Below are 25,610 nucleotides of genomic sequence, written 5' to 3' on the forward strand. Positions count from 1 at the left end.
GATGGACCTAGAGTCTGTCATATAGAGTGAAGTAAGCCAGAAAGAGACAAATACCGTATGCTAACACATATATATGGAATCTTAAAAAAAAAAAGGGGGGGCTTCTAACGAACCTAGGGGCAGGACAGGAATAAAGATGAAGATGTAGAGAATGGACTTGAGGATATGGGGAGGGTAAGGATAAGCTGTGACAAAGTGAGAGAGTGGCATGGACATATATACACTACCAAACGTGGAATAGATAGCTAGTGGGAAGCAGCCGCATAGCACAGGGAGATCAGCTCTATATATACAATGGAATATTACTCAGCCATAAAAAGAAACGAAATTGAGTTATTTGTAGTGAGGTGGATGGACCTAGAGTCTGTCCTACAGAGTGAAATAAGTCAAAGAGAAAAACAAATACCGTATGCTAACACATATATATGGAATCTTAAAAAAAAAAGGGGGGGGCTTCTAACGAACCTAGGGGCAGGACAGGAATAAAGATGAAAATGTAGAGAATGGACTTGAGGATATGGGGAGGGTAAGGATAAGCTGTGACAAAGTGAGAGAGTGGCATGGACATATATACACTACCAAACGTGGAATAGATAGCTAGTGGGAAGCAGCCGCATAGCACAGGGAGATCAGCTCAGTGCTTTGTGACCACCCAGAGGGGTGGGATAGGGAGGGTGGGAGGGAGACCCAAGAGGGAGGAGATATGGGAACATATGTGTATGTATAACTGATTCACTTTGTTACACAGCAGAAACTAACACACCATTGTAAAGCAGTTATACTCCAATAAAGATGTTAAAAAAAAAAACTAAAAATCCCTGTTTCTGAAAATTGGAATCCATGATCTCAAACCCTGCTGCTGCTTTATCAACTAAGCCTACTGAATATTCTAAATCCTTTGTTGTCATTTCAAATAATCTTCACCAGGAGTAGATTCCCTCTCAAGAAACCACCCTCTTTGCTCATCCATGAGAAGCAGCTCCTCATCCATTCAGGTCTCATCACGAGATGGCAGCACTTCAGTCCCACCTTCAGCTGCACTTCTACTTCTGCTGTTTCCACCACGTCTGTGGTTCCTTCCTCCACCGCAGTCTTGGACCCCTCGAAGTCATCCGTGAGGGTTGGAATCAGCTTCTTCCAAACTCTGTGAATGTTGATATTTTGACCTCTTCCCGTGAATCATGAATGTTCCTAGTGGCATCTACAATGGTGAATCCTTTCCAGAGGGTTTTCAATTCACTTTACCTAGATCAGTCAGAAGACTCACTGTCTGTGGCAACTATAGCCTTATGAAACATATTTCTCAGTAAAGAACAGGAAGTTGAAATGAGCCTTGATCCATGGGCTGCAGAATGGATGTTGTGTTAACAGGGATGGAAGCAACACAACCCTTGTCCGTCTCCATCCGAGCTCTTGGGTGACCAGGTGCCTTGTCAGTGAGCTGTAATCTTAAAAGGCATCTTTTCTTCTGAGCGGTAGGTCTCAGCAGTGGGCTGAACATACTCAGTAAACCATGTTTAAAACTGATGTGCCGTCATCCAGGCTTTGCTGTTCCATTTACAGAGCACAGGCAGAGTAGATTTAGCTTAGAGTTCTTAAGGGCCGTGGGATTTTCAGATGGTAAATGGGCTTTGGCTTCAACTTCAAGTCACCAGCTAGCTACCTTAGCCCCTGAGAGAGTCAGCCTGTCCTTTGAAGCTTTGATGCCAGCCATTGACTTCTCTCTGTGAAAGTAACAGAAGGCTCTTTCAGTCTACATTGGAAATCTGTTGAGTGTAGATACCTTCATGGATGATCTTAGCTACTGGGTGTCTTGCTGCAGCTTCTACATCAGCACTTGTGGCTTCACCTTGCACTTTGATGTTATGGAGACCGTTTCTTTCCTTCAGCCTCATGAGCCAACCTCTGCTAGCTTCACTCTTTTCTCTGCAGCTTCTTCACCTCTCTCAGCCTTCATAGAATTGAAGAGAGTTGGGTCCTTGCTCTGGACTAGGCTTTGGCTTAGGGGAATGTTGTGGCTGGTTTGATCTTCGGTCCAGCTCACTAAAATTTTCTCCACATCAGCAGTTAAGGCTGTTGCTCTTTCTTCCGTGTGTTCACTGGAGCAGCACTTTTAATTCTCCTTCAAGAACTTTTCCCTCGCATTCACAGCGTGGCTAACTGTTTGGTGCAAGAGGCCCAGCTTGCTTCCCGTCTTGGCTTTCGACCTGCCTTCCTCACTGAGCTTCACCATGTCTGGCTTTTCACTCACAGTGAGAGACGTGTGGCTCTTCGTGTCACTGAGCACTGAGAGGCCATTGCAGGGTTGTTAACTGGCCTCATTTCAGCATTGCTGTGTCTCAGGGAAGAGCGTGGCCTGAGGCAGGGCCGGCGGGGGCAGTCAGGACACACAGCCTTTATCAGTGAGGTCTGCTGTCTCGTGGAGGTGGTTGGTGGTGCTGCAGAACAGTTACAGTAGCAACTCAAAGGTCACTCACCACGGATCGCTATAACAAATAGAGTCACACGAACAAGTTTGAAATACCGTGAGAATTACCAAACTGCAACACAGAGACGCAGGGTGAGCCAGTGCTGTTGGAAAAATGGCGCCGATAGATGTAAGGTTGCCGCAGACCTTCGATTTGTAAGAAACCCAGTAACTGGAGCGCAATAAAGCAAAGCCCGGTAAAACAGAGGTAGGCGTGTAGTTGTTCCTGTTGATTGAAATGGTTAATTCTTATTCATTTCTTCTCATAACAGCTCTGGTTCTGACTGCTAATTAATTTCCAGGACCACTGGACCATCTAAATTGCTCTTCCCACTTCCAGTGTGTTTTGTTTTGTTTTTGTTTTTGTTTTTGCGGTATGAGGGCCTCTCACCGCTGCGGCCTCTCCCGTTGCGGAGCACAGGATCCGGACGCACAGGCCCAGTGGCCATGGCTCACGGGCCCAGCCGCTCCGCGGCACGTGGGATCTTCCCGGACCGGGGCATGAACCCGTGTCCCCTGCATTGGCAAGCGGACTCTCAACCACTGCGCCACCAGGGAAGCCCCACTTCCAGTTTTTGTTCGTTGTCTTGTAGCCTCCATACCACTTGCCAGCTCATTTTTGGGGGTGGGGAGTTGAATTATGTTACCTCGATGCTGAAAAATAAATACATGGAATGAAATTGGAGTACTAACAATTAGACTTTTGTAGTGGACCTTTTTGTATCATTAATCAAGTTTGGATATTTATATCTTGGTTTTTCTTAAGACAATAGAAACTGTCATCCCTGATGGTCTGAGATGTGTAGATTATTCATAAAACTCAAGAATTTACTTTTAAGCAGTTTATAGGAAGAGTTAGTCCTGTTGTGAGGAGATATGATGCCATCTTCATCATCCTGAAAGCAGGCACCTTCCCTGAAACTTAACTTTTTGAAAACTTCATGCTGTTTTAGTTGAAATTTGGCAAAACTTAAAAGAGCAAGTGTGGAAACTGATTAAGAAGTTGAAAAATAATTGCAAAAACGTACTGGATAATTGTGACTTCTGGTTCTCTGTCAGTTGAATTTTTTTTTGCCTTTTTCTCTGTGTACATTGTGTCTTTATTAGAACTTTTATAAAAAGCTACAAGTTGCTAGAAATGATAAAAATGAGATTTTGCACTGATGAGTTAGTGATATACAATGATCTGTAGTATGATAGAAACCATTGTAAACATCAGATATGACTTATAATTCACTTTGCTTTTTATTTTTTTAAGGGACCAGTTACTCTCCCCAAGAAAATTCACACAACCACAGTGCTCTTCATAGTTCAAATTCACATTCTTCTAATCCAAGCAATAATCCAAGCAAAACTTCAGATGCAGTAAGTATATACGCATGCCCAATTTTGTGTTTTTGGAATATATTGCAAAAAATATTTTTTTTTAAATCAAAGCTGATCTTAACACACTTGAACTAATGAGCTGGCCTTATTATTCAAACTGAGCATGGTCCAAGTATGTCATCTTGGTATTGTTTCACCAAGAAATAATACTGTTTGCATTTCTCTGTGGAGCACAATTTACCATTGTGATATTTGAGATACAAAGAACTTTAGATTGTGAAACTTGTGGCTTAACTTGAGCTTCTTCTTTTCATAATCTATAAACTTCTGTTAAAAAAATTCTATAAATTTATTGAGTGTCTACTTGTATTACATACTCTACAAGACACTAGTGACATAGAGGTCCCTCTCCTGAAAGGCATGAAACCCAGTGAGGAATTGTAGGTATTTCTAAAAATGAAGTAATTGTTAATGATGTAACTATTACTCAGGTTGAACTTTTTAGAGTCAAGCTTCAAACAAAAGTTTTAATACATTCATTCAAAAATAAGGTTTCAGTTTCCCAGGCATAAGCTAGGTTGTTGATGTATAGAACTAAGAAAATGTAACCCATCTTAAAGGAACTTTTGGACCTACGGTGGAGACTGAAAAGTAAACCATTAAAATGATGCATGTTAATGTTGCTGGGGAGCCCTCAAGAGGGGGCCTGCAGCCTGGATGAGGAAGGTGTGCTGGCCAACAGACTGACTGTAACCCACGCAGTGGAAGAGGTTGGAATTTGTGTAGCATGGAAAGGAACAGCACCTACAGAGACATAGAAGTATGAAATAACACCACATGTTTGCAGAACACGGGTTTCGATGGTGTGGAAGAATGGCAGGGGCTCAGGTTACAGAGAGAAATGGGGCCGGATTATAAAGCATTCTCTGCCTTTCCAGGGAATATGAACTATATGTAAAGGCAGTGGAGAGCTACTAAAGGATATAATCAGTGAAGTACCATATTTGCAATTTAAAAAACATGGAAAATACATTATAGGAAGGAAGAACAACTAGAAGGCTATAGAAATGTAGGTTGAATCCAGCAGACATTGCCTTGGTTATTCAGGTGATCATCATACCTTAATCGGTATTGAAAACCCTTGGGGTTTATTATTATTTGTCTCTTGTTGAATCAGTGTAGATAGTACATTTCCATAGAAAATTGAGACATCAGTGATTTTCATAAAAATTTTAGAGTAGTTTTAAATATTAGGGTCCAATTAGGAAAGCCGGACTCATACCGGTTATTTTAGCATAGAGAATTTCAAATACAGGAAAGGAAAAGGAACATACAGTGATTACCCCTGATGACTGGGAGCAAAAGGAAGAGGTTGGGGTTATCAGAACCCAGTTGCTCAGAGGAGGAGCCTTGCACAGTTGGTGATGGTACCTCTGCGAGGTACGATGAAGCTGGTTCTGATTCTGGGCTGAGAGCTGCAAACTGGAACCCACTGCACTGCAAGGCTTCTTCATCCTTCCTTTCAGCCCTCCTCTAATGCCTGGTACTGGCAGAATCTAAGAGGAAGCCAGCTGGCTAAACAGAATGTAATTGGCGTTATCTCAGCCTTAGCATCACAGAATAGAAAAAGGGTGGTATCGAGACTGAGACAACAGCTTGATGAACCTTCACAGGTGTTATCATCACACTACTTGTGCTGAATGACTTTCAGTTAAGACATATACTCAGGATTTTGCAATGAGTATCTCTATTTTTGTGAAAAATGGCCCCATTAAATTAACAGGCTAGCACTAACCTAATGTTCCCTTTATTACTGACAATTTAGATTTGGTATTTGCTATTAGGACAGAGGCAGGCCATGTGGACATTGTTTTGGTGGAAAAAATTTCTTATTCAGGGAAAACAGTTGCTGATTATTTTGATTTTCAAGAAATGGATTGACATAATGAAATCAGAAAGAATAAATAATGGGCATCAGATAAGTTTGAAAGATCCAAATTCTAAAGGGTGTCAGGGGACTGCACTGTGTGAGTGGAAACTGAAGACGGATTAAATGTCATGTGTTTTCAGAATCAGGGTTCCCCTTTCTGTAGATTTCAGCTCTAGGTGTATAATTAACCTCAAGTAGTGGTCTTTTTCACCATAATGTACCCGGGGGAATGACATTTTTACAAACTATAAATTTAATGTTACCTGAGAGCCTGGGTTTTGAACATTTCTGAAGGTTACTTGTAAACTGACTTTGTCCTAAAATCACTTCCAGTGGAAGGTTTTTGAGTAGTAAAGTAAAACAAAGTCACCTTTCATTAATACTTTCATAATGAAAGAAGAGATGAACAGAAGACTATCAGGTAACCCAGGTCAACACATTATTTTAACCCAGGTTAAAATACGGAATAGCTTTTTTTTTTTAAGTGGGTTTTTATTTTGTGCTTTCTAAGTTTTAAAACTGTCTTTGAAAATCAGTAGCAGTATTATTTGGAGTTATGCACACAGATATGTGGTTGTATGGATGATTTATACTTATCAAGTTAACTGTTGGAAGTTAAGTTGCAATTACCTTGTTTTTTTAGTATGAAGATATTCTCATGTAGGCCTCGTTGAATTTAAATATGTAGCCTGTTGAACGCCTCCTCCTTCCTAACATAAATCATGGTGGGATTTACAGACGTCACGTAGGCTGCCTTAGATTATGTTGTGCATATTCCTGATTTTTTTAAGAGATCTCTTTATTCAGAAAATATGTTTATTTAGGAAGAGAAATTTATTTCCATTTAAAGGCATTATCATTGGAATCTTCCCTTATGTATCGTTTACCAATTTTGATTTGCTGGAGGTGCTTTAAATTCAGTCCTAGGTTACTTTGCATTTATACTCCAGCTCCCCTTGTTGTGAATTAAATATCTTCTGTTATCAATTAAATATCTTCTGGAGGTTTTAAGTTGGAGGCTCTTCTTCAGATCTACTCTCTGTAACCAGTCTTGACTGAAGATATTCTACTTAACCATAGAACTCTTAGGACTCCATGAAATTCTGTTACAGTGAGTGCCATCTTTGGTGTTATTTAATGAACTATTCTTTATTAACAGTGCATAATTAACTTCCGAGATTAACACTTTATTTTCCATAGTTTAACTTTGAGAAGAAGTGGTGGAACTCTGTATTTTGGAGAGAGTAAATAGGGAGATGCTTTTTTATTTAAGAAGAGAAAAGCATCATTGATATAAGTTCTAAAAGACATTTTGAGCTGAAAGAGTAGACGGGTGCTACAGTAACTATTCAGTGCTGTTCTTATAGAGCAGCCATTCCATGCTTTGGAGTCTCAGGGCCTCTATATTCATGAAAATTGAGAGCTTTTGTTTATGTGGACTCCATCGTGAGCAACCACATTAAAAATTAAAACTGTGATAAATTTGAAAGATAATTTAAAAATTGTAAAGCTATTACATGTCAACACATGTAATATATTTTTTTGAAAAATAACTTTCTATTTTTTTGAAAAATAGACATTGAGCATCTCTTTAAATGCCTGAGTAGGGAGAAGATACATAGAATTTCATAGTTGTTCTACCTTCAGTCTTTTGTGATATCAGATCTCCCATAAAGCCTCTGAGAACACTCCCCTGTGTTCTTGTGATAGAATGAGGAGGAAAAAGACAAAATTATCTTAGTATTATTATGAAAATAGTTGTGATTTTGTGAATGATCTCGGGGTCCCTCAAGGGTTCCTGGGCAGCACTTGGCAACTATAGCAAGCCTGATTTAGAAAACTTGAAATGTTTGCAAAACTTTTGTTTAATTCGTAATTTCAGATACCTTTTTTTAATCAAGGAACTTGAGAATCTAATATATAACATGACTATAGTTGGTGACACTGTATTGTGTAATGGAAATTTGCTAAGAGAGTAGAGCGTCAGTGTTCTCACCAAAAGAAGTGCCTGTGAGTGAGGTGATGAGACAGACGTGATAATTAACTAGATGAGCAAACGCTTTCCCAGTGAATGTGGGTGTCGAATCGTTACTGTGTGCGCTTTAAATGTCTTACAATTTTATTTGTCAGTTATACCTTAGTAAGGCTGAAAAAAATACAACGGGGTGGGGGGGAATTTAACACCTGCTGTTGCATATCAGCATTTAAAAACATTACCCTGTTACTTAAAGATTTTTTCCTTAACCTTTTTTTGAGGATAGAAGTAGGGTGGAGAAGATGAGCTTAAGTTACTAGTATGTGATTGCAGTGCTATACCTGGAGCACATTCTGTTAAGTAAGACATTAACTAGTACTAACCTAGGGTTTGGTGAACCCATGCTCTTCAAGGTTCTGGTCTGTGAACTTTGAACTGTCCTGGAGGTTGTGCCAGAGTGGAAAATGAACTGCCATCAAACACTGCCTAGTTGAGCGGTGGCAGCGTGTGTCCTGAAAGCGGGCCTTTGGCTCGGGAAACAGTGTGTCAGCGTGTGCTCTGCTGCGGGCTCCTCTTCTCTCCAGACAGGCCACAGATGGCACAGGCACCGCTGAGAGGGGCACGGGCTTAGACCCTCTGCTCCACTCTGGTGGCCTCTGTTCCCCTGCCTCTCCAGACCAAACTAGTAACCCCACGTGGCCACTTGCCCAGCAAACCAAATCTTCCCAATACATCCATAGAGAGGCTTAGTTGGCATACTAATTTAGGTCTTGGGAGTGGTAAGTGGTGGAAAAGAACCTTTTGAATTTGGCCTTCTGTGATTGGGTTTCCTGCAGCCTGGCAAAGCCTCCTGGAAGCTAGAGGGCTTGAGACTTAACTCTCCACTGATCTGTAGAGGTTTGGAAGCACAGGGCTGATTTCCAGCAGCTTCATGATTTTGAGACACCAGCCTGAGAGCATAATCTGCATCGTTTCTTCAACTGTCCTCAAAATTCTTATGACATTTCCAAAATTGGTATTGACTTAGTGGAAATAATAGATGTCCAGAAACCTGAGTTTTGATCCTTTCTTCTGCCACTGATTACTTTTGTGACTTGTGGACAACTTGTAAGTTCTTTCAGCTTGTTCCTACATGGTAGATTAAAGAAAGCTGGGTAGGCAGTACATAAGAGTCCCTTTCCTTAAGCTTTAAAATTGTGTTCCTTTGCACTGTGGTGAGCCCAGAAGAAGGATGGACTGCCAGAGTATAACCGTATTTCATTTTAGCCTCAAAGCTCCTTTGAAAACAGTTAAATTCATGTACAAGTGTACTTGGGGTTCTACCAGATTTCCTGGAGCTGGTGCAGGCACTTAAAACATTACTTTTGTTGAGGTTAGTTCCATGAGAACTGGGCCTTTCAGATATTTCTAACTTCATTACAATTTTACAGTGCCTGTGAAATTACTAGCAAGAGACTGTATCTGAGAACTTTCGGAAGACAGACCAGTTTTGTTTTGTTTTGTTTTGTTTTTTTGTGGTACGCGGGCCTCTCACTGTTGTGGCCTCTCCCGTTGCGGAGCACAGGCTCCGGACGCGCAGGCTCAGCGGCCATGGCTCACGGGCCCAGCCGCTCCGCGGCACGTGGGATCCTCCCGGACCGGGGCACGAACCCGCGTCCCCTGCATCGGCAGGCGGACTCTCAACCACTGCACCACCAGGGAAGCCCCAGACCAGTTTTAGTTATGGGAAAATGAGCAACACTGCCAACCCTATATACTGTGTGAGACAAGGTTTAGTTAATACTTGACCCATCTCATGGATTTTGAAGTTGAAACAAATCCATAACTTTTAATTAGCTTTGTGTTTACATTAAAGTTTTTTTGTGTGTGCTTTTTTTCCCCACTAAGTAACAGTAAATACAGGCAGGCTGTTCTCTGTCACACTATTTGTGATTACTGTGCCTTAGAGTGTTTAGAACTTATGTGCTCTCATGCCATCAGATCAGTCAGTTGAGAGTGGCTTCTCCATGTGACTAGATTTCAGCAATTAAAACTGGTAATGGGGGGCTTTGTAATGCTTTTCTAAGGTCACTATGATGTTAGTTTCGTGTCATTCTTCCTGTGCCTAGTAAACCTGCTAATCTGTTTAATTTGATATTTTATAGAGTTTTCCATTGTTACTCTTGAAGGTTTTCATAGACTAGGGTCTCCTAAGATATATATGCAGATAATTACGTCTTAGACATCTTAGATCAGGGGACTTTTATCTCAAGTCTTTTTCCATATGTATGCCTTGAAAACCATTGGCATTCTTGATATTTCATACCAAGTGATTAAATTTTTATTAATGTTTTCTAATTTTCTAAAATGTGTTTTTAAGCCTTATGATTCTGCCGATGACTGGTCTGAGCATATTAGCTCCTCTGGGAAAAAATACTACTACAATTGTCGAACAGAAGTTTCACAGTGGGAAAAACCAAAAGAGTGGCTTGAAAGGTATTTGCTCATTTAATTAAACAGTATTTCTCATTCTTGATTCTACCAGCTAACATCTCAGGATGCTAAACATTCTAAGTTTAGGTTTCTTAGTGTGATGCTCATCACTCCTTAATTGCAGTGGTTGGCCCATTGTCTGTGTTTTCCATAATTTCTCTTTACCTTAAAAAGCAAAACCAAAAAACTAGGACAGATGAGCAGCTGTCCACAAGGGCCTTGTGAACAGTCAGTGTATTTATGTAATTTAAAAATGTATATTAATCTGTAATCTATCATACATCTTCCCTATAATTTGTATTAGAAAACTTTATCATTCTTGTAGGACAATAATATGTTTCCTTCATACATGTAGAATTATCATTACAGGGTTTTGGTTGTAGGGTTAATGGCATGTAAATAATTGGTATAATGTTGCCATCAGTGAGAAACATTAATGTTGTTTGCTATATCCCATGTCCCACACCAGTTGATATTACTGCCATGTTCTTTTATGTTCCATATACAGTTTTGTTGAGCATTTGACCAGAAGTGTTAAATGTAGATTCATTGTATCTCTTGTAATTTTTATGGGTGTATCTTTTATTTTTAGAGAACAGAGACAAAAAGAAGCAAACAAGATGGCAGTTAATAGCTTCCCAAAAGATAGGGATTACAGAAGAGAGGTGATGCAAGCAACAGCCACTAGTGGGTTTGCCAGTGGAAGTAAGTATTAATTTCTTTCTTTGAACCAATATAATGTTTGATTCATTCCTGTGGTTTGTTAACTTTACAGATTTATGTGCATAGCCGTTTATATAGGTAAACTAAAAGAAATAGAAACATAAAGGGTTTTCTTTGTTGGGTCTGTCCTCGTAACGTGCATCCTTTTGTTCTTGAAACGGTGCACGTGGAGGTGTCCATCACTACCCGTGATGGCTCTAATGCCGTTGAGTTGGTGGAGAAGTAAGATTTCATGCTGTGGATTGACAGGAGACCCCCATCCCCGTTTACACTGGTCACTGAGAAACCCTCTGGGTTTCAGTCTAGTAACTGAACGATAGCGGCACACAGAGAGTGACGTGAAGTGCCTGTCTTCGTCTGTGTTATCAGCGAGAAGCTTGTTCATCCTTGTATTTGGAAATGGGTTTCACCATGATCGTAGATCTGTGTGCCGTCTCCATACTGTGGGCACCTTCAGGTTCTTTTGAGGTCAGATTTTGTCCGAGTTGGACAATATGGGTAACATACATTTATTTTTAAGTTCAAATAAAATTTGAATTTGAAGATTTTACTAAATATATTCTATTCCCAATGGTTTGTCTTGCCCAGAATAAAATTTAAATGCCACATAGATTTCTTAGGCTCTTCATCACATTTTGAAGTTTTGAGAATTTTTAGATGTGTTTTGGGAATTCTTAGACTTAAGCGTTCGAATTCTCCTTCTGTAACTCAAAACAAAAAAGTAGGGTTATGTCTGGTCCCAGTGGAGGATATTGAATTTTTGATGGGAGAAATTACTTAAGATGAAACAAATAATATAGTTCTGTAGGGCTGAAAGTTTAAAGTATGTTCCCTGGAACATTTAACTTTTTATATTAGTGAAATTGTACTTAATTCTTAGAAAATAACAGTGGTTTAAAGCACTGAAGTTAGGAAATTTAAGAGTATTGTATTTTGAGACAGAAGACTTGGGTTGTAATCCCATTTCACTTAATAACTTAAGTAACTTTGACTTTTTGGCGAATAACTAAAAATGAGAGGTTTTCCTTTCCAGGTTAAAAAAAATATAGTGCCCAGCTTGTGGTCCTCCTGAGCAAATTGTGGGTATCCAGGAAGAGTGGCTAGATGAGTGTAAAAATAACGTTTTTTAGTTATTGGGCCAGGCCTCTCCACGTAGTGGCTGATGGTTCCCAGAGAAGAAAAGATCAGAGCCTAGTATGTTTGTTCTTTGCAGAATAACCTAGTCACTCGTCCTCTCTTGGGGTAATTAGAGGTCTGATAGAAAAGTTGATGGAAGTGAAAATACTACTTTTGGCTGCTTAATAAAAATCTTTAAGGAAATAAAATCAGAGTTGTGGTTTCAAATTATCTGTGTGCATCTTTTTCTTTCAAAAGGGAAATCAGTTTTTTATTTCTTCTTTATGATTTCAGAAGTTAGGCATGTTTGTTATTAAAAGTAGAGAGAGGGAAAGTATTTTAATCTCATGACTCAGGAACACTTGGAGACATACACTTTTTTCTAGCTGCATGTGAAAGTATATAAAAACTACATATGCATGTATTCTACACCAAAAATAAGATTGTATGTTACTGTTCTTAACCTTTTTCTTTGTTCAGTAATGTTTCAAGGATATGGAACTTCCCAGGTGATCCAGTGGTTAAAACTCTTGTGCTTCTGCTGCACGGAGTGCGGGTTCGATCCCTGGTTGAGGAACTAAGATCCCACGTGCCGCGCAGCGCGGCCAAAAAAAATTAAGAAAAAAATGTTTTCCAAGGATTTGTTTCCTTTTGCCATTTTGTAGTTCAACGTATGTTAACTGCATGGTGTTCCGGTTTGGACATGCCCCCATTTGTAAATAACCCTCTCTCCGTGGGTGCCCGCCTGGTTTTCAGCTTTTCCTCCTGCAGTGAGCCGTGCTGCTGTTCCTACTTCTGCCCGCTTCCCTGGTTACTTCCTTAGCTAAATTCCTAGAAGTGCGGATGAGGAGTCGGTGGGTCTTTGTGCTGAAATGTGCTCCTTTATCACACTTCTTGAGTTTTAAGTGTTGTTTGAGAAAGGGCTGCAGCTGTATTGCTGCTTCTTTTTTTTAAATTGGTCAACTGACTGTACTTGGCATGATAGTAATAATGGTCACTAGGCACTGAGGTGCTTAACTTTGTCTCTCCAAAAAAACGCTGGCACAGTCTCCCATATGTCTGGTACGTTGGTGTTCATGTAGGGTAGGGCCTAAAGCTCTGTTGTCCTGAACAGCCGGCTAAAGAGTTGTGCGTGTGGAGGGGACAGGGAGGGTTGGGAACATTTCATACGTAAAGAGGTAAAGGTAGGAAAAAAGATTCTTAAAGAGCATTTTTGTGTTTCGGCAGTTTTGGCAATGTAGCAAATAATATCCACAGTTTGACAGTGAAGTTGTAGGGGTGAAATTTTAAATTTGGTATTACTGCTGCTGTAATTGTACTGGTGTAGTTGTATTGTTCATTATTTTTATTACCTTTAATCGGTGCCTCACAGACTGATTGCTCTGTGGTTAGAGAAACTTTAACTTGGCTTCTTCAGCAGGGGCACGGATGGCGCTTGGGGTCAGGGAATGCGTGTGGATTCCGTCCTGTGTTGTAGGATGTAGAGCATTACACCTGGCCTCTCCGTGCCAGCCCCAGTAGCACACCTCTCCTCGCCCAGTGGTGGCACCCAGAAGTGCCTGCAGATGTTTGCTGAGTGTTCTTGTCGTGGGGCTGTGCGGATGGAGTCTGCTGAACGGCGTCGCGTCTCGAGCCGTGAGCAGGAGAAAGCTGTGGGTGCCATAGCGCCCTCGCGTGCTGTAGTGCTCTGCGGTGGTGTCTCTGCTGCAGCTGTGCGTTGACAGCTTGAAAACCGCTTTGCGGTTTAAGCCTCCTTGCTTCTTTGTGCTTGCGTGCTCTCTAGACTTGGAGGAACCGTGAACTGGAAAAACGACGCAGTATTCAACAGGAAGGGCATCCTTTGGTCATGTCATTACATATCATGTGCTTGAGTCTTAAGGTGTTTTTCTCCTTGGAAGTTGCTTTAATCCTTCAGTTACTGATGAGACTATTGTAATTTAGGCTGGAGAGTTTTTGACAAATACAAATGTTGTTACCGTGATTGTTGAAATTTTCCTTCTTTTGTACTCTTTTTGCGGAAGCAGAAGTACTTTTGAGTTTAAAATATTTTTGTGGCTTTAAATTGGAAGAGGATCTGTTTTTAACATGACTGATAATACCAAGTGTATTTTTCTGACTTTGCTGCAGATGTAGGGCTCCTGTTGTCAGATAGCATTATCTATAACTTGATTTTATAACTAACTGGTATTTGTTAGCATCATTAAAAATATGAATTGATTTACTTATTGAATGCAGAGTTCTTTATACAATTCAGCCATCCCAAAATGAGGTCATTTAAGCCCTAGTACCAGCTACTTTAGAGCCCACTAATTAGCCACTTCAGTATTCAGAAAAATCAGGCTAACAACAAAGTAGTATTCCTTTGTAGTTGAACCACTGTGGAAAATTCAGTCAATTATTAGAACCAAGATCCATATTTTAAAAGAATGGACCGTTTACCTTTTCTGTTTTTAAAATAAATTTTTTTATTTGAGTAAAATGTTACACCTCTCCATATATTGATCTTTTAAAAAATGTTTTGTTTGAACTATGGTGTGGTTCTAAAGAATCCCCCAAAACTAGTAGCCCACTTGAAATCTCAGTATAGATTAAGTACTTATAGTTGAGCTAAAATTCCTCTTCCAGTATTTGAATATTTATATGCTAGTGGTAAAACTGCAGACGCTAACTGGGCTTGCAGTTTTATAAAAAGATGTTCAATACAAGTATGTTGCTAAACTAGCTGATGTTAAAGGCAGGATTCTAACGTAATCTTTTTTCTTCCCCTTCCGTCATTTCCAACATCTCTTTTTCCGAACTCTGAACTAAAGTGGAAGACAAGCATTCCAGTGATGCCAGTAGTTTGCTCCCACAGAATATTCTGTCTCAGACAAGCAGACACAATGACAGAGACTACAGACTGCCAAGAGCAGAGACTCACAGTAGTTCTACGCCAGTACAGCACCCCATCAAACCCGTGGTTCATCCAACTGCTACCCCAAGCACTGTTCCTTCTAGTCCATTTACGCTACAGTCTGATCACCAGCCAAAGAAATCCTTTGATGCTAATGGAGCATCTACTTTATCAAAACTGCCTACACCCACATCTTCTGTCCCTGCACAGAAAACAGAGAGAAAAGGTATGCCATTATTACTAGATGCTGCACGTTGAACTATAGTTTCTTGAGTTTCTGATTATATTACATTATTTCCGTTAGCTTAAATAAGACGCTTAATTATGAATTCTTTTAAAAAGTCTTCTAGAATGTTACTGCATAGATTTAGATGTAGAGTTAGCCATTTTTAGCTTTTTTCTTTTTAATTATGAAACCTCAGAACTGTTTTTTGCCTTTGACACTTTGAAGTCAAGTGCTTAATTTATAACAGTTAGTAATGGATAAAATAACTTTTCACAGCTAAGTGACTGTCCCATCATACTTGTATAAAGTAATTTTTTGTTTTTGTGATAATTGTCTTCATGATATAGTCTAGAAATTGTCTCAATTTTCTATTAAAATTTAATATGAATAGAGACATTTAAAGACTTGTCATTTCCGCATACATGCAACAATTGGTTTCAGTTTGTGAATTAGAAAACTGAGTTGTGGGCCGTAAGATAAGGAGTCTTAATGTCTGAATTATGAGTTAAGTCTGAAGAGTAGAAGTTGAACTTTGCAACCCAAATTGTGTTTATCCAACTCGGTGCTAGTAACCATAGAAGGTTCAGAAAAACCGTGGCAACCACCACTTGGGGGGCGATGCATAATGGAAGAAGCAGGGTGATGGGATAAGCCTATTTGGTAGACCAGCCACAGTCCCAGACTTAACCCAGTTTTAAGGAACTAAGGAAATTTGAAAAGCATTAAGTAAATAAATCACCTTGGGTAGACCCTTAGCAGATGAATTAGCAGATTAACATCAGTAAACGTTGAGGAATTTTTATGTCCTTTGGGTTTAGGAGATGCTCTGTGGACCTAATGAGTCTTTAAGCTTTTACTCTGTTGTCTGACTCATTATTTCACATTGATTTGATTTGTTGACAAAGGAGTTAAGTAATTGGGTTTCTTTCGCTTCTAGTTTGCTCTCCTTTTATGTATGTTGTTTGAATTTCCCCTGTAGCAGTCATTACACCTTACTAAACATACTTTCATCATATAGTGCATCATACATAAACAGGTTATTCCAAATGTTGTCAGATTCCCCAGAGATGGCTCGTACCAAAATTCATATGTATAAGTCATATTTGCCCTGATGCAGAATTAAATTTACAAAAGAGAATTCCTGAGAGAGAAAATCTGAATTAATGCATTAATTGTTAGTGTAGTAATACTTTCTAAAGGATGTTTTGGTTTTTCAGTTTTGCCGGTTTTATTTTGGTTACAGAAACAATTTATTAAAAAAACACTTCTCAGTTTGAAAAAACAACCTTTGGCCTTCAGAAAGATCTTTGGTCTTTATCTCATTTTACCTGTTGTTAGCTCTTACCTCCTTTTTGGAATGTGTTTCTTCCCTGACTTCTGGGATGCTGCTGTGCTTCAGCTTCCCTGCCCTCTTCTCTTCTTGCTCCTTAAATATCAATAGAGTTCAGTCTTTACTGTGTTTTGTTCTTTTTTCTTGCCCAACATGTCCTCTTTTGCTGGGTAGCAATTCTCATGACTACCTTGTCTACATAAGTGACTCCCAGATCTTTACTTCTAACTCACACACGTCTGCTTCCTTCTCCAAGCAGTTGGTATTTGTTAACATCTCCCCAGAATATAGTGTGTCCCAAATTCCTCCCTTTTCCCACAGTTTTTAGGTTCTCAGTGACAACACTATCCTCCCAGCCATTCCATGTTCTTCAACATCCTTGCCCATCCATCCATCAGCAAATCTTGGATTCTTCCTCCTGTGTCTTATTGGTGTGTATCGTTTCTCTCTCTTGTTATTGCCACTGCCATTATTGAGACTCAGGTCATTGCTCTTGCAATAACCTTCTGATAACTGCTGTGCTTCCTTCTACCCAGTCTATCCACTTAGAGTGACATCATTATAAAATTTAGATTGGATTGTGTTATTTCCTTGCTTAAAATTTTCTAATGGTTTTATCCAAAGGAAAAGTCCATACTTCTCAGTAAGATGATAGCAAGTCCTTGACAGTCTGGTTGCAGCCTGTCTTACTAGCTTGATCTCCAGTATTTCACTCTTAAACATTCCCTGTATAATTCATTTGCTGCAAACTTGTACAGAGTTTTTTAGATCATGTTATGCTCTTTCATGTTTTGATCGTTTGCTAAAAAGGACATATTCTTTCCTCCATTTCCATTCTGTTGAACTCAGTACTCTTTCTTTAAGGGCCAGCGTTGATGTCCTTGGGGTCTCAGTGTCAGTTAACCTCTCAAACACTTTGTTTTTTTGTCTGTTACTGCACTTACCACTTTATAATTTTAGTTCCTTCAATTAGACTATCCTGTGTAGGGTCAGGCATTATGATTTATTGCATTTTGTACTTTTTTCACTCCCTAACCTCTCCCTCGAAGCTTCAAGCACCATTCCTGACAAACTTAACGTAATTAAAGATTAACTGTGTACCAGGTTTGGTGCTAAATGTTTTGTACATATTTTAGGTTATTCTTTAAAACAACATTGTGAGGGGAAGAATTGTCTTAGATATGAAGAGCCTGCACATTGCTGAAGTTTAAACATATGGTGTTAAGAGGCTGCTTCTCCAAAATCCATGTTCTTTCCATAAAACTGTACGTAATGAAAGACATCACCAATCTGTATTAGTTTGGACTCCAGTAATTCAAAACTCCTCACAAATCTTAGGTGATTCATGTTTAAATTCTACAAAGTGTGTTTGCTGATCACAAACTTTATATGAAAATTTTATAACATAGTAATTTTAAACTTACAGGAAGAAACTTGATTACCTTGGAATTGCCTAGGTGTATAGGGAAAATAGTACAGTCTTACCAAGTATTTCCCCTTGCATGTGAATTGAAGACAATATTATTTCCTTAAATAAATTGTATAACAATTTGGATCCTTTCACATTGTTTTCCAGTTAGTCTAAGTTTGTGAAAGGTCCATTAATTTGCGGTATATTTTTTTCCTCAGTGGAGACATCCATGTTATTTAAGTTACGCTTCCTATTGACTGTTCTCATCAACATAGTGATTTCCTTGTTTGGATTTTCCTTAACTAATAATTTATATTAAGAGGTTGATGGTTCAAATAAGATAGGTCTCTTGGTCTTAAGTGCTAATAGTATAGCTAAACTGTATTTAAGGATGACAGCAGCAGAATGCTCTAATAACAGCAGAGCAGGAACTTTGTCCCAACCACGGCTGTATCCTTAGTACTTGACAGGTAATAGGCAGTCAGTATTTGTGGTATATGGATAAATAACTGAAAGAATGGTAATGCATGTGTTGAGAGTTGGGGAAGCACCTACATTGGTCATGGTTTAAAAAATGTATTTGAAGAAAAAGAAGAGTGTTATATGTGTTGTGCGTCTAATTAAAGAAATAGATTTAGATCTGTTTAATGCCAGTGTGTCCTTCGATAAAAAGAATCTTAGATAATCAGTCTGTGCTTGCTTGAGGGACAGAAGTGTGCAGGAGCTGTGAAGCTCTTTGGTTCTGCAGAGAATAATCCTAGTGTTAGGTAGGGTGAAACAAGGGCGTCAGGTACCTCCTTTTAGATTTATATCTGTTTCTTATGGTAACATTTGAACATCTCTTGGCAAGACTCCTTTATTGGACAGCCATATAACAAAGTACAGGGAAACTCTGATGTGCTTAAAAAAAAAAGTCTAAAACAGAATTTTATAGGCTGGCAACCCATTGACCGTTCTAAACTGGTCCTGACCCCAGCCTCTTTTCCAGATTTGTGAAATGACAAAATAGGCAGGAAATGTGGGTCCTTGTTTTTTGATTTAGCCAAATAAGTGCCAGGGTCAGAAGAGTTTAATGACTTTTAAGTTTCGTATTTAATAATTTAGAGTTATGGTTTATTAACAGAGGTAAGTTTGAAAAGTAAACAGAGCAGCCACAGAAGCAGACCTATTCAGTGACCTCAAGGCAGCGCTCAGAAAATTAGCCTCTCTAAAGAGTCACAGAGTCACATACTGTTCTGTAGTCTTAATCTAATGGGGGGGCGGGGTTAGTCATTCTTTAGTGTGAGATGTGAGTTAGTCACTTGAAATGAACTTCCTTTTCGTGTTTTGGTGATATTTGTAGACCGGGTGAAGTTAAAATGAACCTGAAGACTTTTCCCAGTGTGTTAACAGCAGTCATCTTTTATAGCCCACATAGGAGGTCATAGCTGGCTGTAAGTGGGACACATTTAGCCCTTCCTTGCTTTGCTTTAAACTACTTTTCAAACTACTTTTAGGATTACTAAATGTTCATGTAAAATTAGACCAATTGGCCGTAGAAGTACTTAAGTATTTGTTGAATAACTGAGGACGTTAACCGGCGGCAGGGTGGGGGTGTGTGTGATGTTAGTCTGATTTAGTAAGTTTCACTAAAATTAACATTACATAATAAAGATGGCATTTTGAGCAGTGGGGCAAGGGGCAATACCTGTGATGAAAGAATGTTAGAAAATACTGTTTATAACTTGAGGGGCAAGGAAGACCTTTCAAATGAGAGCCCAAAACACATTTGCCTTAAAAAGTTAGTAAATTTGGCTACGTAAGACATTTAAAACGTCTCTGTGACAGAGATACAATTTAAAAAGGTTGGAAAAAAAATACAAAATTGGGAGAATATATTTGCAAGAAATATGAATAACAGTACATTAAGGATACATTAAGAATTCATCAAACCAGTATAAAAAAAAATCCAAAAGAAAAATGAGCAAAGTATATGAACAGGCAGCTACAGAAGAGGAATTTTAAATTGCCAGTCTTGCTTTAGAACAGTTAGAAAAATTAGCTCAAAATGGAACAAGGACCTTAACTTAGGAGCTAAAAACTATGAAACTGTAAGAAAGCAAGGGAAAATCTTTATGACACAGGATTTGGTAGTGATTTCTTGGATATGACACCAAAAGCACTGGCAACAGAAGAAAAAAATAGATATATTGGACCTCATCAAAATTTAAAACTTTTGTGCATCAAAGGACACTCTAGAGTGAAAAGATAACCCATGGAATGAGAGGAAATATTTATAAGTTATTTCTGATAAGGGATTAATAGCCAGAATATATGAATACAAAGTCCTGGAACTCAACAATAAAATGAAACAGCTCAGTCCAAAAATGGGCAACGGAGTTGATGCGATATTTTTCCAAAGAACATAGTCTAATGGCCAGTAAGCACATAAAAAGGTATTTAGCATCATTGGTCAACAGGGAATGAAAATCAAACCACAGTGAAATATCACTTCACACCCATTAGGATGACTACTGTATATATATTTAAAAAAACAATAGAAGACAACAAGTGTTTTTGAGGCCATAGAGATTGAAACCCTTGTGTATTGCTGGTTGGAATGTAAAATAACACAGCTGCTGTGGAATACATTTTGGCAGTTCCTCAAAAAGTGAAACATAAAATTACCATAGGATCCAGTGATTCCATGCCTAAGTATGTAATCAAAAGAATTGAAAACCAAGGAATCAAACGAGTATTTATACACCATTGTTTGCCGTAGCACTATTCACAATAGCCAAATGGTGGAAACAACCCTAGTGTCCACCAGCAGATAAAGGATAAACAAAATGTGATATATGTGTGTGTGTGTGTGTGTATGGATGAACTGTGAAAACCTTATGCTAAATGACACAAAAGGACAAATATTGTGTGATTCCACTTATGGGGTACCTCGAATGGGCAAATTCATAGACAAACTAGAATAGTGCTTACTTTGGTCTTGTGAGATGGGGAGCTATAGTTTAATTGGGTAGAAAGTTTCTGTTTGGAAAGATGAAAAAGTTCTGGAGGTGAATTGTGGTGATGGTTGCATGACAGTGTGAATGTACTTAATGCTAATGAATTGTAAACCCAGAAATGGTTAAAATGGTAACTTGTATGTTGTATATTTTACCAGCATAAAAGAATTCAAGAGAAAGATTACCAATACAATATTGGAAATTAAAATGAGATTTTTCACTCTTAAAGTTGGTGACAACAGTTGAATATAGGGAAACAAAACTGGTAGGACTGTATAAGATGGTTATTATGGAGGTCACTTAAGTAAAATCTGTTAAAAGTTTTAAAATAGGCTTGTCCTTTGTATGTATTAGCATAAAGATTTTCTCAGTTGAATAAAAGAGCAAGTTGCAAAAACATAATTGTTACAAAACATCAATCAATGCCATACTTATTTTTATGTACATTTTAAGTGCATAGAAAAGTTCAGGGACAGACACATTTAAAATTATGAATTAGAGTAAAAAATAAATTAAAATGGAAGTCACAGACTATATACCCGGTGTTGTCACCTAGTTATTTTATGGTTTTTTCTACTACACTTGTATACTTTGTTTTCCCTTATGATTCCTCCATGTTGTAACACCATTACTACACAATGGAACAAGCAGGCTGCCCTTGTTGCATCAGTAGTTTGAGCTTTGTTCCCATATCCTGTTTAGTATTATGACGGCAGTTGTCAGAACATTGTGGGAAATTAATGTTTAGAAATGCAGTCAGTACCTTTTACCCTTTTCGTGCAGTATCTCGTTAGATCTTATTGCAGATTGAGGAGGAGTTATTTGGCATACAAGAAAAATGTAGGTCAGAAAATTTTGACTTTGGTCTGTGTTGTCTTGGGTATTTTGAAAGGGTGCCTGTAATTAGAAGAGGTGAGTGGTTATTACCTTAAGCCTTAAAAAGTTAGGTTATAGTACATTTCTCTGTGAAGTCTAGTCTTTGGTAGGTTACTCCCCCTACTGGTAGAAATTGGAAGTGTAAATGAATAATTCATAATTACAAGCATAAAGGGAGAGAAAAAGGTTTTATCAAAGCTAATATACACAATTTAAATTAAAATCAAAGAGTAACATACTTATTTCATGGCTTACCATAAGAATTGGTTAGAGATCTACAAATGATAGAAAAACATCAGGTAGGAAAGTGACCTTAAAGCTCATTTTAAGTTTAAAATACCGTAGGACGACATCGCCACATATCCTTAAAAAAATCATAGGCACGCACGCACACACACACACGCACACACAAAATAAAAAAATAAACGTGCTAGAGCTAAAATTGGATACCGTTGTTTTGCCAAAAGCTGAAAAAATAGGCTTAAAGCAACCTAGGTTTCTTTAATGCTTGGAAAAGTTTGCATTTAAAGAATGAGACTAGAGGCTGATGTTAAAAAGCCAGAAGAGCCTTTGAAATGGCTTTGTAATGTAAAACACTACATTAATTTTCTTACTTAAATTCATTATTTGTCTTTATTTTCAAAGATCCAGATTTTTCATTTTAGTTTGATACAAAACTGTTTAAACATGAAGTATGTTAGTTAACATTGTAACAGATTCTGGATTAAAAAGACAAATAGAAATGTTAATTAAAATTAAATATCTGTAGAAAAAGCACACTTAATGACTGTGTATTTGTTCTGAATAGTTGCTTTTTGCCTTTGAGAGTTTAAAAAAAGAAGGGGGTTGAGGATTTTATGATTATTAAAATAAATCTAAATAAGTTAAATTTGTCTTTAAGACTATGTAGTATTATTTAGCTTTATGAAAAAATAGCATAAAGTGAGCTGTTCATTGCCTGCTTAATGAATTATTTTTGGAGACCTTAGGCTTTTCCTCCCCATTATAAGTTTTGAACCTAAAGCTTAAGAAAAAACAGCACAGAGGGCTTCCCTGGTGGCACAGTGGTTGCGCGTCCGCCTGCCAATGCAGGGGAACCGGGTTCGCGCCCCGGTCTGGGAGGATCCCACATGCCGCGGAGCGGCTGGGCCCGTGAGCCATGGCCGCTGAGCCTGCGCGTCCGGAGCCTGTGCTCCGCAACGGGAGAGGCCACAACAGAGGGAGGCCCGCATACCACAAAAAAAAAAAAAAAAAAAAAAAAAGAAACGGGAGACGCCACAACAGAGGGACGCCCGCATACCACCAAAAAAAAAAAAAAAAAAAAAAAAAAAAAACAGCACAGACACAGGCACCTGAACCTTTCTTGCCGAATCAGGCATCCAGTCAAGAAGTACATGCTGATGCCATCTTGGTTCCAGATCCCATTTTGCACCAGAGCTACGGAGATAAATACAGCAAAATTCTTTTCCTGAAGGAGTTCATTTTCTGATAGAAGGGAGAGAGATAATAAGCTATATAATAGGAGATGCTGGGTAATGTCTGTGGTAGGGCGCTCTGAACACAGAGGAGTGGCACCCAACCAATAGCTTTCGTTTATATTTTAATGATGAAACCAAGACTGCCTTTCAGGGTAGCATTTTATATTTTTATCACACTCAGTCATTTTTCTCAATTATACTTGTAGATGGAGGCAAGTCGTATTAAAAATGTTTTAAGATGTAACATACTTCCAGAAGGCATTTGTATGGGTGTGTCCTTTAGGAAGAAGGGGGTGAGTGGAGCTGTTTTTAAAAATAAATAACTAGTGTGAAAATAGCATGCTGAAGACCTACCTGGAAAAGCAGTTTAGCTTTGCTGTCTTTGATCTTGCCCTTTCTCCACTAGTTCTCTGTGTTCGTGCTATATTTTTAAAAATTTTGTTTTGGTTTTGTTTCCTTTTGTTTTTTAAAGTTAAAAGGAATCTGGGAAGTTCTTTATTTTTTCATAACCAACAAGGTGTGCCAGAGTCACCCATAGAACTCTTGGAAGTTCACCATATGCTCGGACACCTCACCCCCGCCCCATTCGTTAGAACTGGGGTGGAGCCCTGGTATCTGTTTTTTGTTTTTAAACTTTGATAAGTCCTACTCCAAGTCAGACCTTTTAAAAAGAGAAATTCTGGCCTTCAGAGATGTTGCTTGCTCAAGGTTCCGGTAAGTATTGAGCAGTAGTAACTGGTTTCCATACTGTTCGTTAATAATCTCTCACAGAACTGCCTGCAAAATCCCTCCTCAGGATACACATATGTATTTACGTTGTTACTTTATTTCTTTGTGGTGATATGTATCTTCTGTTTTGTAGTGTTTTCCTTTTCCTGGATTGAATGGCAACACTGAAGAATTTTCAAGCCTGTGTTAATTTTTCAAATCTGTGGATAGATTTAGCAGCATTGAAACAAATTTGGAAACAACTTACACCTTCTCCAACTCCTATCATTAAAGGCAGAGGAAAACCATAGTAAACGTAACAAAAGGGTCATTTCAGAGGGATATAAGTACTAATTTAATTGTTCATGCAGGAAGTAAAAACAGAGAACTGTTTCATTCTAAACATCATTAAGATGCCCCTAAACTGTTTATTCCTTAAGCTGAACCTTAAGGTATATGATCTGGAGAGAACTGCTGCTATAGTCTATAATTGCCTCATAAAATGTGATAACTGACACAAGGAAGTAATCAACTTTTCACAAGGAAGATCTTATTTCCTTCAAGTTTCTTTATACTTGTTTATGATTCCAAAACAGCAAAGCTGAACACAGTAGGCAATCTGCTACACTTAGAGACCCTCCTTTAAAATGTGTGCCTTTTAAAATGAAAATATCTGCCTTACAAAAATGAATATGTCTTAGACCTTCTGAGTGGATCATATGAGATCAACACATCCGTGAAATCTACTGAAAGCAGCTATTGTCCCTAGGTCTTTTGACCGTTACAGTAGTGTAAAAAGGCCGTAGAGGAGGTGGTTTTTTTTTTTTGGCAGTAAACTTGCTATTCAGTAGTAATTCCCTTCATCATGGCTTCTTTGGGGCCATGATGATTAATGAATGTTTAGTTCCTAGAATTGGGAGTGAAGATTTATACTTATTAGGTAGCAGTGTAATATTCAAATGTAGTGTTCCTGAAACTTTTATACATCATAGTAGCAGTCTTAATTCAGTTATATAATGTATATATGAGCTTGAAAATCTGCAAGAAATGGGTATATATGGGAAATTCAAGAGCCTTTCAGCCAAGATTGTAAGAGACTATGTATGAATATCTTGAATAATCTAGTCTTAATGTCGTTACCCATTGGACCTCGGTTTCTAATTCTTTCCTCTATTACGGTGACTGTATTAGTAAAATTTCATGGTATAAAAATACCAGTTTATGTTCTTTTTCCTGTTGGTGGACATGTGTTTTGTTTCTAGTTTTGTGCTAAAATAAAAAAAGCATAACACTTATGAGAATTATTGAATATTTCTCCAAATTTATGTACATTAGAGTTTCTCTAAGGGTGTCTAAGGGGAATTACTGGGTCGTGAAGTGCATGTAGCTCCAATTTTTCTAGATAATGTCAAGTTGTTTTCCAGTGTGGTTATGTGAGTTTATTCTCCACCTGAGATGTTAGGTGTTTCCATTACTACTTGAGAACATTCAGTATTGTTACACTTTGGACATTTTTGTCAGTCTGATGAACATAAAAAGAATATTCTGTTGCTTTTTAATTTTCATTTTCCTGATTATCAATGAAATTGAGCATCCTTTGTGTGTGTGTTTTTTGTTTGTTTTTTTTTGCGGTACGCGGGCCTCTCGTTGTGGCCTCTCCCGTTGCGGAGCACAGGCTCC

At 38.5% G+C, this 25,610-nt stretch overlaps 1 protein-coding gene across 5 annotated transcripts in view; it reads left to right on the forward strand.

The window, feature by feature from the left end:
* WAC (WW domain containing adaptor with coiled-coil) overlaps positions 1-25,610 on the forward strand; it is an 86,474-nt gene that overhangs the window by 47,225 nt on the left and 13,639 nt on the right. For 4 of the 5 annotated variants that reach the window (XM_028495772.2, XM_028495771.2, XM_024116418.3 and 1 more), the window contains 4 exons: positions 3,726-3,832; positions 10,058-10,173; positions 10,763-10,875; positions 14,820-15,128. In XM_028495772.2, coding sequence (XP_028351573.1) covers positions 3,726-3,832; positions 10,058-10,173; positions 10,763-10,875; positions 14,820-15,128 — 645 coding nt within the window. The remainder of the gene's footprint in view (positions 1-3,725; positions 3,833-10,057; positions 10,174-10,762; positions 10,876-14,819; positions 15,129-25,610) is intronic. The other variant, XM_024116420.3, reaches the window with a different exon arrangement.

This window comes from Physeter macrocephalus, chromosome 11 (genome assembly GCF_002837175.3).
Source record: "Physeter macrocephalus isolate SW-GA chromosome 11, ASM283717v5, whole genome shotgun sequence".
Taxonomy (NCBI): Eukaryota; Metazoa; Chordata; class Mammalia; order Artiodactyla; family Physeteridae; genus Physeter; species Physeter macrocephalus.